An 18,992-nucleotide genomic window follows, 5' to 3' on the forward strand; every position below is an offset into this window, starting at 1 on the left:
GTAGACTGTTAAACGAAAAACACGTAAGGTTACAGGTTGTTAGTTGCTGAGCAAATCGACATCCATTGTGCCTATTTTGCGTGATACTAGGTAGCACTACTCTATCCACTCCAACTTCTCCACGTAACCTACTAGTCTTCAGGTTGCTAAATGCCTCCTTCAGTGTGCACGGATTCCCTAGGTATTTACTCCTGGGATATGGGGTGAGTCAAGCGTTTCTGACTCTCCCCTCCTTGGAGTGGGTGTCCTGGCATAAATAGCCAGGACCGCTGGGGAGGCGTCGTGGTTAGAATGCTAGCGATCACATGGCGCCTCCCGTCAACGGCAGGTGACGAAAACGCCGCAGGGGATTTTAGTGGGTATTCTCCTCCTCTCTCTCTGACTAACAGAGGGAGCTTTGGGAGGAGCGAGCCCCACATACCACCCCCCAATGGGCTTCCCCATTGCCCGGGGGGCGAGATGCGTAAATGCATTTACCCCTGCGTCAAAAAAAAAAGGTATTTACTCCTGTAAACTTCTACCTGTTTGCAGTCTAGGAGAATGAGTTTTATTGTTTCCTCTTCTTCCATGCACGCTCTGCATATGGGGCTGTCTGTTTTATGATATTATGTAGGTGTTTGTTTAGTGTGTTGTCCAGGCATCGTAAACTGCGAGCGAAATCCATTGAAATGACGTAATTTGACTTGACTTGACTAAGTATTAAACCCTAGTACTTCAATGCATTTCGCTCGCAGTTTACGATGCCTGGTTATGTCCTGTTATTAATCCTACTATTTTACGTAGTTGGTTGCTTACAGTGCTACAGGTTGTAGGATCAACGTCGTTTTAAGCAAAAATATAGGTAAAATAAACGGCTTAGCAATGCTCGTAACCAATCTTATCGTTGCTAATTTGAAAGTATGCCTTCAACTGGTCACCAGTGTGAACTTGACTTTCTAAATCATGAACGATTTGATTCATTAGTTTTGAATGATTCACGGTTAGTTTCACTAGACTTATATTGACCGGGATATAGACCGTGATTACCTTTTGTATTATTTGATTCATTACGGGCGTGGCTAAGCCGGCGGAGAATGATGATTTTACTGCATTATTAACGCGAACGAGCTATAGACAATAAACATCTACCTTTTTGGCTTAGCACAGCAGTATACATAATGACGTCATTTTCTTACATCGATTTCACAGCCTTCTCGGAGTGTTACGCCTAAATCACGTTTGTTAATATAAAACCGGAGATAATTTATCACGTCCCAGATTGTGCCGTTGTCGGGGCGATAAGCAGGCCCAGGGCTAGTGTTAACAGGATTACGCTCGATGATGGCACCTCGCTTGAGCTCTTTACTGAAACAATAACAGTTGTGTGAATATAAATGTAGGCACAGAAATTACTTACGGTTATTGACAATTTGTCTTTACTTAAATGTATACAGTCAATAGTACCTATCCAACAAACTATTCTGTGTTTCACTGTTCAATGCTCTTAAATTACAAATTTTCAAAAGGATACCAGAAGCTAATGCAAAACTCTTGATCGCTTCGTTTGCTCCCAAAAATTAATACTCCATGACATTAGTTTCCATACCAAGGTACCTGCGTCAAAGAAGGCCCGGTTTGTAAGCTTGACTGCTTAAAATTTCATACTTTTATAAGGGTGAATGGGTTATATTGCGTCTATATTCGCTAGTACTATAGACAAAACTACAAGTCCATAATAAACATAAGAAAAATAAAAATAACGATAGACTTTTTATGGCTCAGGTTACAGGGACCGTTACCGGTATAACTAAAAATAAAAATTATTATGTCATAGCATTCACAATATTTCTTTGATATTGTAGAATAGTATTTAGGTAAGCATAATGATTGATCACATTAGCTAAATTAAGTGCAAAAATATACATAAACAACTGTGATACCGAAATTGGATACCGATTAATCTGTATGAAAAATATACCGCAATCCGGTCCCTGACCTATTAGTAGCAGGTCCGTAATCGCATCAATACAGTTTTACAAAGTTTTCGCAGCTGGGCTTCATTTCCGTCAACCCGCGTTAGTCGTCCGGAGAGAAATTACTTTCTCACAAAGTGCCGAACAGCCGCTTAGTGTCTTCAACGTAATCTATGTCGAAGCTTACTTAGGTTTAATTTTTTCCAATAGAGTCCAGGATTTTTTTAAGTCTGTGTTTTGTTTCAAAATAGGTTGTATCATTTATAGTATTCCGTACTTGACCCATTACCACCCACACCCACTTTTTGAAACCCACCACTTTTTTAATGCTGTTAGGTAGAGTTACAGTAGAAAATCTAATCTAACACCTTAACCCAGGTGTACCCAAGTGGGTACAATGGCCGCTAATGGGTTAACTTGCTTATGATTATAGAAAAAGAAACATATATTGGCATTCGATTCGATTAGTATTTCTACTGCAGAACATTAGAGCTGGCTTGGAAAGCTCGCACAAGACACAAAGAGTCGTCGTCTATACCGTCTATATCGTATCATCTATCGTCTTACCAAGCAACATGGCCTCTTTGCTATCCGCCAGCTGGCTGTTCCCAACAACAGCCTCGCTGCCTTCTCTCCAGGCGGGCGCGACCCGCGCCGTGCACCGCACCTGCATAGTTCTCCCCACCGGCACCCGCAGGCCCAGCGCCGACGACATCAGCCCGTGCGCGTGCAGCGTTGGGGGATACTCCACTAGGAGCTCCGGATCTGTTACCTAGTCCAAAAAGTAAGAGGTCAGTGAACTGTTGGGGGCATTTCGAATCCTGAAAAAAATTACGGAAGCTCTGGAAATATCGCAAGATTCGATCAATGCTTATAAGAAGTCACAGCGTTACGATACCGATCTGTCAATGTCAAAAGTGACGTTTCTTGGTTAAAGAATCTATATTCATAATTCAATACTATGTAGGTATTCATGACATTATTGGAACTAATCGTTTTTTTATATTATAAACTGATCGGCGATTGGCCCTAGTCACAGCTGATGGAAAGTGAAGACAGGGCCTAAGATGGATCTCACCGGTTCAGTAATAGCCTATTCACTCTTGCTTTACAGAGACCGAGGCCATATTAATGAGTGATTACAGATGGCGGGAGCGCATACCATTCTTTAGCCGTCCGTACCAAAAAGGAGGAGGCAAAACGTTTACGTACGTACGTATGTACCTATGTACGTGTTTCTTGCTATATAATTCTTGATATGCATATTGCATTACCTTTTCCCCATCGATGTCCCAACTGAGCACGGCTGCCGGGTATGACCTACCCGACGTGCAGTTAAGAAATAATGAATCTCCTCTTCGGTTCTCCTGCTCATTTCCCGTTATTCTAGGGCCTTCTCTTGGTAAATCTAAGAAAAAATAAATTCTTGTTTAACTCGTTTTATAAATTTTATAGCACACAATCGCAAAATACACAGAAAAAATATGCTCCTGAGCCAAGGAATATTATTTGTTTCAAGAACTTTTCAATTTTTGATATAGGCAAGTAATATCAAAAATGTCTTCGTTCAAGAAAAAAAAATGTCTGGTATTCCATCAGCTGTCCAATGTGCAATTCGTCTTACTCTCTCATTAAGCGAAATGTGAGACGCAAATATGTACATATTCGACCAAGATATTAGACAGATGGAATAACATCCTAACCTACTTTTTTGTATCAAATAAAAACGTCCGTTTTGATTCGATATGTATTCCGAAAAATTTAGAGAGATTACAAGACATTACTACTATGCATAGATGACCTTGAAATTTTTTTTCGCACAAAATGCATTACTCACACATTATATCGCAACTTTACCTATGTACCTGAGCTGTACTTTAAAGTCGAAGATTTAAATTGTAACTAATTCATAAGGGACAATGTTACATAACATCAATGATGATATTTGTACCTACTTATCCTATACTTATCTTATACTTAATATGAAAAAAAAAAACATTAATAATTTTAGAAACATAAATACAACTTAATAGACGGGGAAAAATGATTGGACATTTGATACGGCACGACAACTTGTCACAGAAGACAATATAAAAGGAAAGCGAGGCAGAGGCAGACCCAGACAGCTACGTAGACCAAATAAAAGGAAAAAGCTGGTGTCGTGTCGTATCAAGAGGTCAAGGATATGGCATACCATAGGGAGAAATGGAAAATACTTCACCGACAAGAGGATACCACTTAAATTGAAGAGAAGAATACAACTTACAAATAACTTCGAATTTTCCCTCTCCAGCCGCTGAGGAGAAGCTTGGTGCTTCTGCAGACACCTCGCACCGGTACAGCCCCGACGTCTTCAGCATCACTTGGTGCAGGATCACTTTGCGGTCATCTGACTTAGCTACCTATGGAAATAACAATATTATGAGCAGCGGTGTCAGCATCGTTGCATTTTTATCACCTGTCACTATGCCTGTCACTTTCGCACTGGCATGGTGACAGGCGATAAAAATGCGACCGTGCTCAGGCCGCAGATATTCTCTTGTTTTTATAGGATAGGATTTTGGGACGCGATAATATTTTGTCAGGTGCCGCAGAGCCATAGTGAGCCGTGGTAGTACCAAAACAATAGTAAAAGGTGTACGCAAAAAACGCAAATCTATGTACTTACAGTTTAGCCGTTTGGCACACGCATACTAGAGGTCAAAACAAAATTTTTGACCCGCAGTTCTTAAAAAAAAAAATCTCTTAGGAGGGCAGTGCGGAGCCAAATTTTTTTTTAGAAACTTGTCGCGTGTGGTATCATATATGACAGGGCTTTTTGAGGCAATTCTAAATATACCACATCATTACATTTCAACCATTTTTTTTTTAATTAAAACAAAAATATTTTTCTAAACCTACGAAGTTTGGGCTCCTCCATACAATAGGTCTGATTTTTTTTTGTATAATATACCACAAATGATACGTGATATCCTCATTTCCTATCCCAAGAAAGCAATTTGAAAATAATTTAATTTTTTATTATTATTACAAAGTGACACAGTTATACGTCATTATGTATTTTACCGGACTTATGGAACTGTACTCATCTTCCTCGCGTTGTTTCGGCATTTTTGCCACGGCTCATGGGAGCCTGGGGTCCGCTTGGCAACTAATCCCGAGAATTGGCGTAGGTTCAAGTTTTTACGAAAGCGACTGCCATCTGACCTTCCAACCCAGAGGGTAAACAGTAAACTAGGCCTTATCGGAATTAGTCAGATTTTCTCACGATGTTTTCCTTCACTGAAAAGCGACTGGTAAAATATCAAATGATATTCCGTAATTTTCGTACATAAGTTCCGAAAAACGTATTGGTACGAGCCAGGGTTTGAACCGCTACCTTTTTTTTTATATAAACTGATCGGCGATTGGCCCTAGTCACACCTGATGGAAAGTGAAGACAGGGCCTAATGGAGCTCACCGGTTCAGTAACAGCCTATTCACTCTTGTTTTAAAGAGACCGAGGTCATATTGATCAGGGAATACAGGAATCACCTCCGGATTGAAAGTTGCTCTTCTCTTAATTTTACGATATGTGCAATTATAAGGTGAAAAATCTATAAGCGGAGGTGCAAATACAGGTATAGGTAGTACCTGCCTACTAAAACATATGAAGCACAAATCTTGTTTAGTTTACCCCTAATAATTTAGATCGTGTTTTATATTAGCTCTATTCTATACGTAAAATACGTAAACAAAGAATAAACGAAATAATAAGATAACGAGATTACCTATTCAGGCATCCAGTACAGAAATCCTTTTAAATAAATTCTCATTCAGCATACTCGAGCGATGCTGAGATGACAGTGGCTGAATAGTCGGCCCCTCATCTATTGTCTGGGTTTCGGCTCATTTCTTTTTCGATCTATTTACGATATAAAATTTATGAAACGACTAAATATCACCATTGTTATCCCTATTATATTAGAGAATTATGTTTTTGCGAGTTTTCAGAAAACTTATTATTGTTGACAAAGTTCTTCAGATATAATGCTGATAAGCTGAGTTTGAAATACATTACACAATTTGCCAAATCTGATTACGGAATGAATTCTATCTAGTAAATTTAACAGTTTGACTTCAGAGAACGCCAATAAATGTTATTTTTGTACAGTCGCCATCAGATATATCGGAGCGGCCAAGGTGCTCACAAAAATCTGAACACGCCTCTATTGTAAAGGCGCTAGGTGCGTTTAGATATTTTTGAGCACCTCGGCCGCTCTGATATATCTAATGGCGACTGTACAATAAGGCTGTTTACTGTGGTATATCGTTCAACGATACTTTAGCTTTATGTGGCAGAAGATCTATCTTATTTTAATATCTCTTAATGAGGCATTCCATGAGAAAGTCGCTTACGACATGCAATTATTTTAGTACTTCTAAAACTACTAAGATAGTGATTTTTGGTCTGGTAATGTTCCATGACTTGGTTAACAAATTTGCAGTATATTTTCGAGCTTTACGCATTTGATTGAGGTAGCCATACAAGGCAAAGTATTTTTTAGTTGTAGTATCTTAGTTTTTTAGTATTTAGTATTAATAATTTTAGTTTTAATTTTTAGTTAAGAACTTACTAACAATGCTATGGACCTATGAGTTGTCTGAAAATAAACGTTTTTTTTTTTTTTTTTTTATTTATTATTTCGTAAGTGAGATTCTTCTGGAATACTAGCTTTTCTACACTAACACAATATTTGAAAAGTAATAAAGTTGCATGGAAAAGAAAAATATGATAATTCCATTAGGTACATATTTCAAGTTGCAGTATCCCCGGCGCACGTTATAAAAGGCTTTTTATCAAGATGTTCGTTCAGTACAATTAAATCACTTAACTCAGTAAATGCAGGCACATACATCCTCATATAATTATTTATATAAATTGACATGATCCGATAAATAACATCTTTTTTAGGGTTCCGTACCTCAGAAGGAAAAAACGGAACCCTTATAGGATCACTCGTGCGTCTGTCTGTCTGTCTGTCCGTCTGTCACAGCCTATTTTCTCCGAATCTACTGGGCCAATTAAGTTGAAATTTGGCAGACATATGTAAGTTTGTGGCCCAAAGACGGACACGTAATGTAAAAAAAATAATTTTACTTTTAAAAGTAAATGAGAAAATTAAAAAATAAAGTTTTTCAAACTGTATCATGTTACATATCAAATGAAAGAGCTCATTGTGAGAATTTCAAATTTTTTTTTTTATAATTTTGGAATAAACAGTTTAGAAGTTATTCAAGAAAATAGGCAAAAATTGACCTTGCCCCCCCCTTTATCTCTGAAACTACTGGGTCTTACCATCACACCTATAAGAAATGTGCAGTCAAGCGTGAGTCGGACTTAATTACTTAGTTTTTGATCCCACCCTACGGGTTTTTTCAGTCGCGTTTCATATAAAAAATACATTGTTTAAATTGTGTAATGTAAGGAACCCTTGGAACGCGAGTCTGACTCGCACTTGGCCGGTTTTTTATCATCTTTATCATCTTTCCAGGCCATCATCAGCATGTTTCCGGCCAGTATAAAAATAGTGTTCCAGTGCCATTTTTCGTAGGTAGCTAAGTCACGTAATACAAACTAGAGCTTAGCCAATCTTAAAATGCTCGTCATTTCGCCACTGTTTTTGTGTTGATAAGTGGACCAATCCGGATCTGTTCATTCGTATTACTTGGATTGTTATTTCGCACTATTTGGACGGTCGGAAGCATGATTTTAATCTAGGTATTACAAACGAATTATATAAGACTTAGGATAATAACTTAGGTATACATATTGATTATATATTTATGATCAGATTACATTGCTCGCAGAACTGATGGCCGGTGGGGCCGGAAGGTTCTGGAGTGGCGTCCGCGTGCCGGAAGACGAACTGCCGGTAGGCCTCCAACGAGATGGAGCGACGACCTGGTGAAGGTCGCGGGAATTCGGTGGTTGCGAGCGGCACAGGATCGGTCGGAGTGGCGAGCCTTGGGGGAGGCCTATGTCCAGCAGTGGACGTCTATCGGCTGATGATGATGATGATGATCAGGTTACTTATACCTCTTCGAGAATCTGCTGATGTATTCAATCTGCTGGGAGATGGCAGCAACAATGCGCTGACATCTTTCCAGGAGTTGACACTTCTTGTACCTACTCTCGTTATTGTTTCTTTATGTTGATGTATGTACTATTATATTCAAGCAAACTCACATCAACTTTGACCCCCTCTATCTTATAGGCGTGCTTCGGCGGGTCGAACTTGGGCATATAGCGGTAGAACTCCTCGTTGTCGCGGTACCATTTGACGGAGTAGAGCGCGTCGTCGCCCAGGTCGTAGTCGCAGTCCAGCTGCGCCGGCTGCCCGCGCACGCGGTACGCCGGCACCGACACGCGCACCATACGAAGCGGTAACGATTCTGCAACAAAGATTTCTGTTAAGAAATTCATTCATTTTTAAGAGCTGGGCTCTTGTCGGTGCAGCTTGATGAAGTTGTCTCCCCTTGGTCGATCCGAACCAGCCTTTTAGCGTGCTGATACGTCACGGCCCCTGCATTCTCATTTACTTGGCTCATATAACTCTTTCTGGGTCTTCCCCTCCCTCTCTTTCATTTATTTTCAACTAATATTACTGATGGTAATTACTGATGGTAGAAGGCATTTTCTCATCCATCCTGTTATGAACAAGAGGAATTTCTTCAAGTTATAGCAAAATTAATTAATTTTTATGATATTAAAATAATTTATTTAAAAGCGCAAACTAATTGAAAGGCAGACATTGTTTGTTATGCGTATTATCCTAAATTCGATATGACGGCTGCCTTGAAAGAATTTAATTTTGCTATATTTAGTAAACTAGCTTTCGTGCACCAAATACAAAACCAAAACCACCAAACCAAACCAAATGAGCAATACATTAATTCCATTACAGAAGAATGAACTGTCGCCTGCGGTATTTCCGGACCGATATGACCTTCAAACCTTCAAGAAAAGAGCGTACTCCCATCTTAAAGGCCGGCAACGCACTTTCAACCCCTCTGGTGTTGCGGGTGTCCATGGGCGGCGGTAATCGCTTACCATCAGGTGATCCGTCTGCTCGTTTGCCTCCTATTTCATAAAATAAAAAAATAAAAAAATGTTTTTTCGCAATGTTTGTACTTATTGGAAAACTTTGGGTGAAATATACATGTAGAATAATATTCCGAAAACAATATTTCGTAACCTTTTCTCCTTAAACTTATGTACACTGGCGGAAAATAATCTATCATATTTTTTCATATACATTTGCATATTTTTTTTGGTAATTTCTCAAAAACGGCTGCAGCGATTTCGATGATAGTTACAATATAGGGGCGTATGAAAAGGACAATTCGATCAAACTAGGGTACATTTTTCAAATAATTAGTTTGCCCGAGTTTTCGCAGTAGTCCGGTGGGTATTAAATTGTAAAGTAATGATTCGATTTAATTTTCAAACCAGAGGCTAACGAGGGTGAGAAAGCGATCCAGCTAGGTTTTATTGTTGGTAATATTCGCTTTTGAGTATTTTCAAATAAGAAATTCAATATTTATAACATACATTATATAATATAAAACTCCACGGCCGATACGGCCACGGCGACTGCTTTCAACTCCGTTGCTGTCGCTGGTGTGCTCGCAAGTGGCTGACGTAACCGATTTTATTTGTAAAAGTTCGCGAACATTGCCTGCGGGCATGCGACATTAATTGGTGTGTTAAATCCCCAATCCGCATTGTTCTAACGTGGCTACCTATATTGCTACGTGGAGTGAGACGTAAGTATGTATATATGATCGTGATGATGATACAATCATTGTTTACATGATACTATATAAAGTTAAATTTCACGGATTTTCAAATGAATGCCTGCAAGAAAATAGGAATTAGAAGAATTTTTTTCCGCTGCTGTATACCCAAAGCCAATACCTTCAAACCCGGCAATTGTAATTAAAATCACTCCTCTTGACGAAGCGCTGTGTGCAAATTTAATCTACTCTATCTACGTTTATTTCCCCGGAGTGTCTACAAACTGGACTGTGCACCAATTATTTAAGACAAGTACCTAAAACAGGGGGAAAACTTGTTTAAACCTTAGCTTAATATGTAAAGTTCTCCCAAAAGTTGACTATGAAGCACGCCAACTATACTATTTTACAGTTAGCGTTATTCCAGTATCAGGCTACGGGCCTAGGCCATTACTTTAGCTATTATGGTGTGCTTGTTTGTAATTACTGGAGGGATCTATTGTTTAGATATACTATGCCTATATTGAACTTTAAGATAATTCAGCAAGTTGATACTTTAATGGGTAGGGAGAGTCCAGGAGACTTGAACTTGGATCATAAAAAAGTGCCAAAAAAAAAATTTGCACCACCTATGACTATAACTTTGAGTATTAGAAATGACACAAAGCATGCCAAAAAAGAAAAAAAAAGTGTTTTATTTAGCACTTTTTTCACTAAAAAAAGCTTGTTTCACTTCCAGAATGTCATTATGTTAAGAAGACAAACAATTGTTGTAAATTTTGCAATTTATCAAAACGAGTGATCTTTGATTATAAAATTCATCATCCTTGGCAAAATGGAATCCAAATCATAGAAAAAATCATAACCCAGAACCATTTTTATTTGTTCAGCAAAATGAAAATCTAAATATATACATGGTATATTTACATTTTAATTTTGCGGAAGCTTTCAATGACTAGTTTTCCCCAATATATTAATGACTCTTTTGACCTTAAAATACGAAGCAAGACTCAAAATCAATGTATTCTTGAATATTTAAGTTTATTTTCTGATTACTTTTTCAACTTGGAAGTGTTTGCAGTAAAAATACATTCGGGCTTTCAATATTTCTTTAGAAATAGGCATAAAATTATAATATGATCTGGTATTTTAATTGTAATCTAGAAAGTGAATCTCGCCTATACTCGTAAACTCAATTCAAAAGTTTCGACATCTTCATTTGTCACAATAAAGAATTTAACTTCAGTAATGTTATTCACACCGAAATTGTACATCGATTGGGGAGGCCCATTCGGACATACACTGACATCAGAATGATATTTGAAGGATTTCATTTAGGTAGTTCTCTAAAGACAAGCCTCCTTTGGCTTGTTCTCTTTTTCTTTAGTCTATTTCAGTTTACTACGTAATAATTCTCGTAATAATCCGGAAACATTTGCAACCTACATTTTCTTTGTACCTACAATGCCACGGGTTACGAGCAAATATAGAATGGATCGTATAATTCCCACTAACCCTCTACATACATTTTGCATTACGTTAATAGCCTTCTCTCGTAGGAACCTTTTTGCAACGATTTTTCAATTTTTTTCTAAATCTACATCGCCCTCTTTTAAAGGTTGTTTTTAATTCATGGAGTAAGGAATTGAGAGTTTAACAGTACCTACATTATTAATTCGAAATGAAACTAATAGTTTAAATAATAAAGTTACTCTGATTAGTTATTACTCTTGCGGCTAAAATACGTATAATACCTATTATAAAATAAAATCAAGCAGTAATTATATTATTACAAGCTTGTAATGGTATTTTAGGCGCTAGATAATAACCATAATATTCGAGCACGTAATTATTCGAGTGCCTTCTGAATAATAAATAATAACCAAAAATATCAATATGGCAGAAACAATAGTAGTACCAACAAATGGAATCTATTTCTAATAAGAGTGAAAATATTCTCATTATAGCAATAATCGTAAATATCTATCTTTATGATACATGACCTACAGAATTGCTTCACTGAAGCATTGCGTACATAAGGGAGTAAGAGTCAAGATTTATTTTATATTGACAGTAAGGATACAATGAGAAATAGTATTATCGCTGAATTCTGCTCTCGTAGCTACTTTGTGCTTGGTCGCTACGTGATTGAAATTATTAGGAACGGTTTTCTTGGCAACCGTTCCTAATAATTTCACTATACTCTAATAACTTCAAGACAAATGTTATATTTGTCAATGTTTTTCTGGTTTGACTTAAGAATTAACCTTAAGAACTTATATTATGGATGGTATAGAAAGGATCGCAATCTCTTATGGCAGAATTGTTGTAAAACTGACCGCGTTAAGCTTTAAATAATAGTTCCTAATCTCTCCGGTGGCGCTAGTTAGGCTCTGGGACATGAGTATAACATGAACCATATAAGGCAACAAATAACCCGACCAAATTACGTAGGTTGTTTTTGGTAGTATTTCGGTGCATGGTGGCGCCGCCTAATTACTGTTTTTTGATGGTCACTTTTCATACATAGAGATTTGGCTCCTATATACAGTCTCCATGACTTATATATTCTTCAGTTATGAAGAATATATAAGTTTTGACGTGGCAACATGACAGAATATTAAACCTTTGTACTTACCCTTATTATTTTACTCTACGTCAGATGAAAGTAATATAGGAGTAGGTATATGTACTTTAATAGAAGTGGCAGTAATCAAAACTAATTCAATGCTAATTAACTTTATTATAATAGTGTATTAGGGATACAAATACATTCAAGGCGATAGTTACATTTAGTTTAGAGCCCTGATTGGGATAATTTACCAACAAAGTTTAATTAATTTATGTACCTACTTAAGTGTTATGTGCGTGACATAATTTTGAGTCTTATTCTTCCCAAAATGTATTATTATAAGCAACAAACGCCGTCTCATAAAATACGGGTAATGTGAAAATCCGTGACATTTTAATAATTTCGCCGCCTCGTGGGATGGCTTATTATATCATGCTTAAATTGAATCCGCAGAAAATAAAAGACGTTTTAAATTGAAATTTAATAAATCTTTTTTCATATTTTCATGTAGCGATTTATTCCATGGCAGATGTTCAGAAATTTCTATGATTAGGTACCTTTTATTTAGAGTAATAAATATCTTTATTAAGTAAGACATCAGCAAAATGAGGCTTGTGCAAAATTGTACCTATGCTTATCACCTTTAATACCTACGCAAAAACGAGATAACTATTACTTCAAATTATGAAACCTAGCAAGACCAACTTTTGTCTTAAAGAGACGAGTTTCTTGCAATTATTTTTTTATTATTTTGAATTGATTAAGGCGAACTACACAATTGTGCGATTGATCATCATCATCTTCCTCGCGTTATCCCGGCATTTTGCCACGGCTCATGGGAGCCTCGGGTCCGCTTGACAACTAATCCTAAGAATTGGCGTAGGCACTAGTTTTTACGAAAGCGATTGCCATCTGACCTTCCAACCCAGAGGGGGAAACTAGGCCTTGTTAAGGATTAGTCCGGTTTCCTCACGATGTTTTCCTTCACCGAAAAGCGACTGGTATAAATATCAAATGATACAATTGTGCGATTGATAGCCACACGAATGCTGTGGCTCCTCTGGCAGTAGGTAAATAATACTGCATCGAGAAATAATAAATAATACTGAATCAAGACTGTCTAAAAAGACAATGTGTACAGGCCACAGGCTCTTAGATGGCAGGGTGCTGACTAGTCTTCAGCATACTTACTTACTTACTTACTGCTGTGGCGCGACGACCCGAAGTGGATCTTGGCCTCCGACACCAAAGACCGCCATGCTACTCTGTCCAAAACCGTTTCTGTCCAGTCGACGGCGCCGAGTTCGCTGAAGTCTTTCTGCACTTCGTCTCTCCAGCGGTACCTAGGGCGTCCAGACGGTCTTCGGCCACTTGGTACTCCAGAGTACGCCCTCCAGACTGCGCGATCTTCTCCCATCCGGACATATTTCATTCAGTTTCATTTAACCTTAAAGCAGAGACTAGTCAATATTCAAGACGAACAACCTCGATACAACACTTTATACAATTTTAGCTATAAACATATAAAATAACCAAAACTATGGGTGATATTAAATCAAAATTTTGAAAATCTTTCCCATATAGTTAATTTTATTTTTGCGGTGCGCTTTTTTGTGCTTTTCAGTCACGAGCGCTTTTAGTGGACTGTATTTGACTGATTCTGCGGATGTAAAATAGTGAAAGGAAAAACAGAGGGGAAAATGGGAAATTCACACTCACTTACTTGAAAAATGTTCGTTTTGGGAATGCCGGCACGTGTGTTCCTTGCGATCACCACATGAGAGCCGACTTTTCACCAAGGCCTTGGACTTTTCTCGTTGTCTTCGACAAAACACTCATCACACACGTTCATTATATGGATTGTTCGATTAACACATAAATTACACAGATTTTTCTTGATTATACGAGAGGATTCGACACGGAACGCTCAAACCTTTTATACTACTTTTTTTAAATGTGAAATTTGACGTTCGTGGCCGCTGTCATATGCCCAAAAGTACATTTTAAAGCATAATCATAATCATTTATTCATTTCTTGAATGCGGTAGAATAAAGATGTAATAAAACAATTTTTGATTAGCGCATCCTGCTTATGATTATAGGCATAGAAATAATAAGTATTACCAAAGATAGATATAACTCCGTAATAGATGGATATACAGTCTAAGGAAAAAAGTGCCTCGAAAATTAAGAAAATTTATTATTATTATTATTATTATTATTTCATTTTAGACAGGCAGCTGATGCTGGTACGTCTAAATCATAGTTCACTTAGCACAGTTAGCATAGTTTGTCTAGTCTATTTTTAAATTGATTAACACTTGCAGAGTTCACAACTTCTGAGGGTAATTTGTTCCAAGCCTTTACTACTCGGTTTGCAATAAAAAGTTTGATTCTCTTTCAGAGGGCCCTACTAGCTTTGGCCTACAGTCGTATAGATGGCGTTGACGGTTTCGTTTGTTATTTAACAATTTTAACGCATATCAGTGAAAGAACATGGGTCAAAATCATAAAAATAATTAATGCAAATAAAAAAAAACATTTATCCATATTTAAATACATTTTATCGTATTTTTATAAATCTTCATTTTTAGTTTTAAAGTGTGTCGACAGATGGCAGTGAATTTACTGGGGTTACAAAATTTACTATGACAGTACCGCTCTAGTATAAGTTATTCTATGATATAACTATTACTAGATTCTTATGACCATAATAAAAATGAAAAGCATTTTAGGTATATTTTTATTTTATGCCGCTATCTAGTTTTAAAATCATGAAACCTTTTCTAAGGGCTCCAAATGCTTTTTTTATGCTTTAAATGTACTTTTGTGACCATTATATAGGTCAGTCAAGTCTAATTTAACGTTTTGAAATTTTAAAAGTTTTCAATTTTCATACGCAATTAACTAAAATGTAAAAATAATACCTTTTTTTTATACCTAATATTTAATGTCATCTACAACAATAAAGATTCTCACGGCGTTGTATTGGGTCTTTCAGTCGTCTTTATTTACCAGAGCTCTGCTTTAAGCTATAACAACAGAGCTCGATCGTCCATTTAATATTCATGGAAGCACTTTCCAGTTCGTGACTTGTCCGCATAAAGGCTTATTTTAACAATGATTGGAGACAAACAAGTGCGAATTCATGTAATTTACATTCAATCTTAGTTCTACTAACAGCTTCATTGATAAAAGCAACTTTGAGTGTCTAATTAGCTGTCTATTAAAACAGCAATTATGCTTTGCTAACACTTTTTCAAGAGAATACTATATGTAGGTAGAATATTTAAAATATAATTATTATCAAGGAAGTAAGAAAGAAACTGTTTGGTCAGTAAAATCGTTACGTAGGTACCTAACAACATAATAAAACATACAAATCACATAACTCACTCATATTTTGTTGTTTATACTTCATTCCGTAGGTTGGTTATAATTAAAACTACTCCAATTACCCCAGTTAATGATAAAATAATACAATACATTCGTCGTAATTATCTAGTTTCAAAATTATCGTGAGACTAGTAATTACCTAAGTATACCTACCTATAGTATTGTTACTAGTTAGGTACCGGTTATATCAACACGATCTATTTTTTGTCATATAAATAATTCAAACCTAACTAGTTTTACTAATGCAATACCTAAATAATATACGAAATTCAATCCCTTATACTGAGAAAATAATTTTAAAAAATTAGTTTGCTAAAAATACTTGAGTAATTTAGGCCCACTTGCACCATTTCACTAACCCGGGTTAACCGATTAAATCTGGACACACCATAAATACCAGTACAATTTAAAACTGGGTTAACAGTTTAACTGGTTAACCCCGGGTTAGTGGGATGGTGCAAGTGGCGCTGAGTAACTTTTGCCGTAACATAAGTGTGTATTTAGTAAGGAAAAGTAGTCAAAATCAAAAAAAGATCCGAAAACTTCGTGGTTTTCCAAGTATTTGACAATAACTCGGTGGGCTCTCAAAGTCAGAAACTTAAATTTAACAAGAACATTGTGCCACTATTAAAGTCTTAGTTTTATTCTCACGGAATTAATGTAAACTAACAACTGTCACTGTCAAGGTCTTGCAGGCCAGTCAGAGGTTCTCAGAGTAAGGGCTTGAGAAAAACTTAAAATAAATGTAGGTAGAAATGACGGAGTTTTGGGGTAGAATACCTACACACTTACAAAAAAAGCGATCAAATTGATAACCTCTACCTTTTTCGATTGCGGGAGCACTCAATCTCGAAAGTTAGTGAAAAATTATGTTTTGCGGCCCGCAACTTACTTAGTGATACCAGTGCAATAAATGAACTACCCGACAAAAGCAGCTTTTTATTTTCTATTAATATACCAAAATGTTTTAGTAAAAATTTAGTTTCCGTTTAACAGTCAATATTTCTGAAGAAGAATATGAAAAGATTTCTAATAAATATAGAAAATATGGACAGTTTAAGTACTTTGATAGCTGTAAAAGTTTTTTGTCGCCGGCCACACCTTAGTTTACATTAATTCCGGGAGAATAAAATTCACACTATAACTTTACTTATGAAAAAAAACAACCGACCCTTATGCCTTGCATTTAGGCACCACCCGGCCACCCCTTATTTAGAACGCTTTCAACTTCCTTAACAAATCATGTTAATAATTTAACAAAGTCAACTATCATTTAATAATTTATATATTCATAAACCTGGTGGAATCTACAAAAATCTCTTACAAAAATGTACAAAGGTCAGGGAGGCTCGCTCAGATTAGCTCGGTACGCCTTGGAATGAACCTAGTAACTTTGTTATTGCCGACAAAGCTGTCGACGGAAAACATTTACACCGGGTACGACTTACAAAACCTGTCTTAAGTACAGTAAATAAATTAAAACCAGTTATTATAAATATGATCATCATTTTAGGAAAATTTAATGTGAATTTTGCATTTAAAAATAACTGTTTATTTAACATTGGCGCCCAACGTGGGGCTTACATGGTTTTTAAAACCAATCTTCACTTCGATACTTTTAATGTTCCTAAAGAATGATGACTTTTTTAATACCGCATCCGCCACAATTAAGAGTAATATTATAAACCCCATATCCAATAAATTGGAATAACTCGACTCTAAACTCGAAATCAATCAAAACTTCGTGTTGTCTTCCACAAAATGTTAATTACCTTGTATAAGTAAGCTGAGAACTGCTAAGACAAACATCCTCACAGAGTTTAGGAAAAGTTAGATCACATCTTATTTATGTCACAAATACTGTCATCACAATAACAATCGTTAATATTTTCGTCGCGTAATTTTAGAGACAAAAAATCGTCTGACGTACGACCGACTGTCGCGGAGGTTGGTTCGCTACTAAGCTTGACTCCACTCTCCAGTTAATGCCCACCCCTCGCCACCCATTACTATTTCATGACCTGGGCCGTCAATATAAATTATGTATTATGTTATTTTACTATCAATTCTTGAGTGATGATGTGACAATTGAATACATTCAACGATTATTGGATCGATTGCTTTCAAGAATGATTGTTTTTGTAATGATTATTACTTTTTGAAAATCATATTTTGTTTACACTGTATTGTTTATATAAACATACAAGTTCTGTGCCTATGTATACCGTAAGGTCGGGTGCAAGGCGCACACTTCAATTATCTTTAACTTACGCTTACACTCTAGATCTCCGGTTAAATCATTGCATGGTATTTATATCCATTCGGGTGTCATCTCTTGAGAATCTCTTTAATTTGTTTCGTCATGTCCCGCGGGCTCTAACCATTCGTTACATAATAAATAATAATTTTTATTCAAAATAATCCTGAATTCTGCTCAAAGTTAATAAGATTCCTAATTTTAAATTGTGGTTTATTTTATGGGTTTTATAATGTTTTTACGATGTAATTAAATTAAATTATCAGCCCATATTAAGAACGTTGGAAAAGTCTCATTAATTTCTTAATGGAACGTGAAATTATTACGCTAATTAATGTAGGTAAAGTAATATAAGGTATGAGGTCAAATTTTATTATATCACGTACATTTTTTTTGTTACATGCAGTGAGGTAATATCAAACAAACAAGCAAAACAGAAAATCAAACAAGCAAACCAGTCCGACACAGATATTGATGATAATAATTTTATTGTGTTCTAAAATCATTGCTCTAGATTCAAAAACTACGGAGGAAACAGTCTAGTGCGTTTATATGGAGAAATAACCACTGGACTTGCCTCTTAAAAATAGTTGTCTTATTTCAATTTCCCCATATCCTTAGGGCCAAACTAAGTTCAAAGTAAGCATAACCCTAATGCGTTAGTAATAAGTAATAACCGGTACTCGTTTTACCAAACACCGATGTCGCTAACATTATCCCTACTGTTTACAACAGAAACGTGTGAATAGCATTTTTTCCACTCATAGAGGGTCGTTACACTTTATCGTTATTGTACGAAGCCATATTCGAAAATGGAGCATCGTAAAATCATAAACACCTTCAGTTTGCGTTATATTGGTTACAAAGTGGGAGATTAGGGCCCATATGAAACGAATTTTGTTGGTTTGTTAAAGGACCTACGTATGGAACCGTTATCTTACTTATAGTCTTACTTAGAGTCGTTTGCTTGATGTTATTTTAACGCATTTACTGCCAGGAGGCGTGGTCTAGGAACAAACTTGTATGACGGTGAACA

At 36.5% G+C, this 18,992-nt stretch overlaps 1 protein-coding gene across 1 annotated transcript; it reads right to left on the reverse strand.

Moving 5' to 3' along the window:
• Positions 1–1,109: 1,109 nt before the first annotated feature.
• On the reverse strand, positions 1,110–17,730 carry LOC134742912 (uncharacterized). Its single transcript, XM_063676121.1, has 6 exons — positions 17,472–17,730; positions 8,182–8,387; positions 4,219–4,354; positions 3,227–3,360; positions 2,520–2,724; positions 1,110–1,344 (listed from the first exon to the last, which is right to left on the reverse strand). Exons 1-6 carry the CDS (start codon positions 17,506–17,508, stop codon positions 1,247–1,249), a joined length of 816 nt encoding a protein of 271 aa, XP_063532191.1. The 5' UTR covers positions 17,509–17,730; the 3' UTR covers positions 1,110–1,246.
• Between the last annotated feature and the right edge of the window lie 1,262 nt (positions 17,731–18,992).

Source organism: Cydia strobilella, chromosome 7 (assembly GCF_947568885.1).
Source record: "Cydia strobilella chromosome 7, ilCydStro3.1, whole genome shotgun sequence".
Lineage (NCBI taxonomy): Eukaryota > Metazoa > Arthropoda > Insecta > Lepidoptera > Tortricidae > Cydia > Cydia strobilella.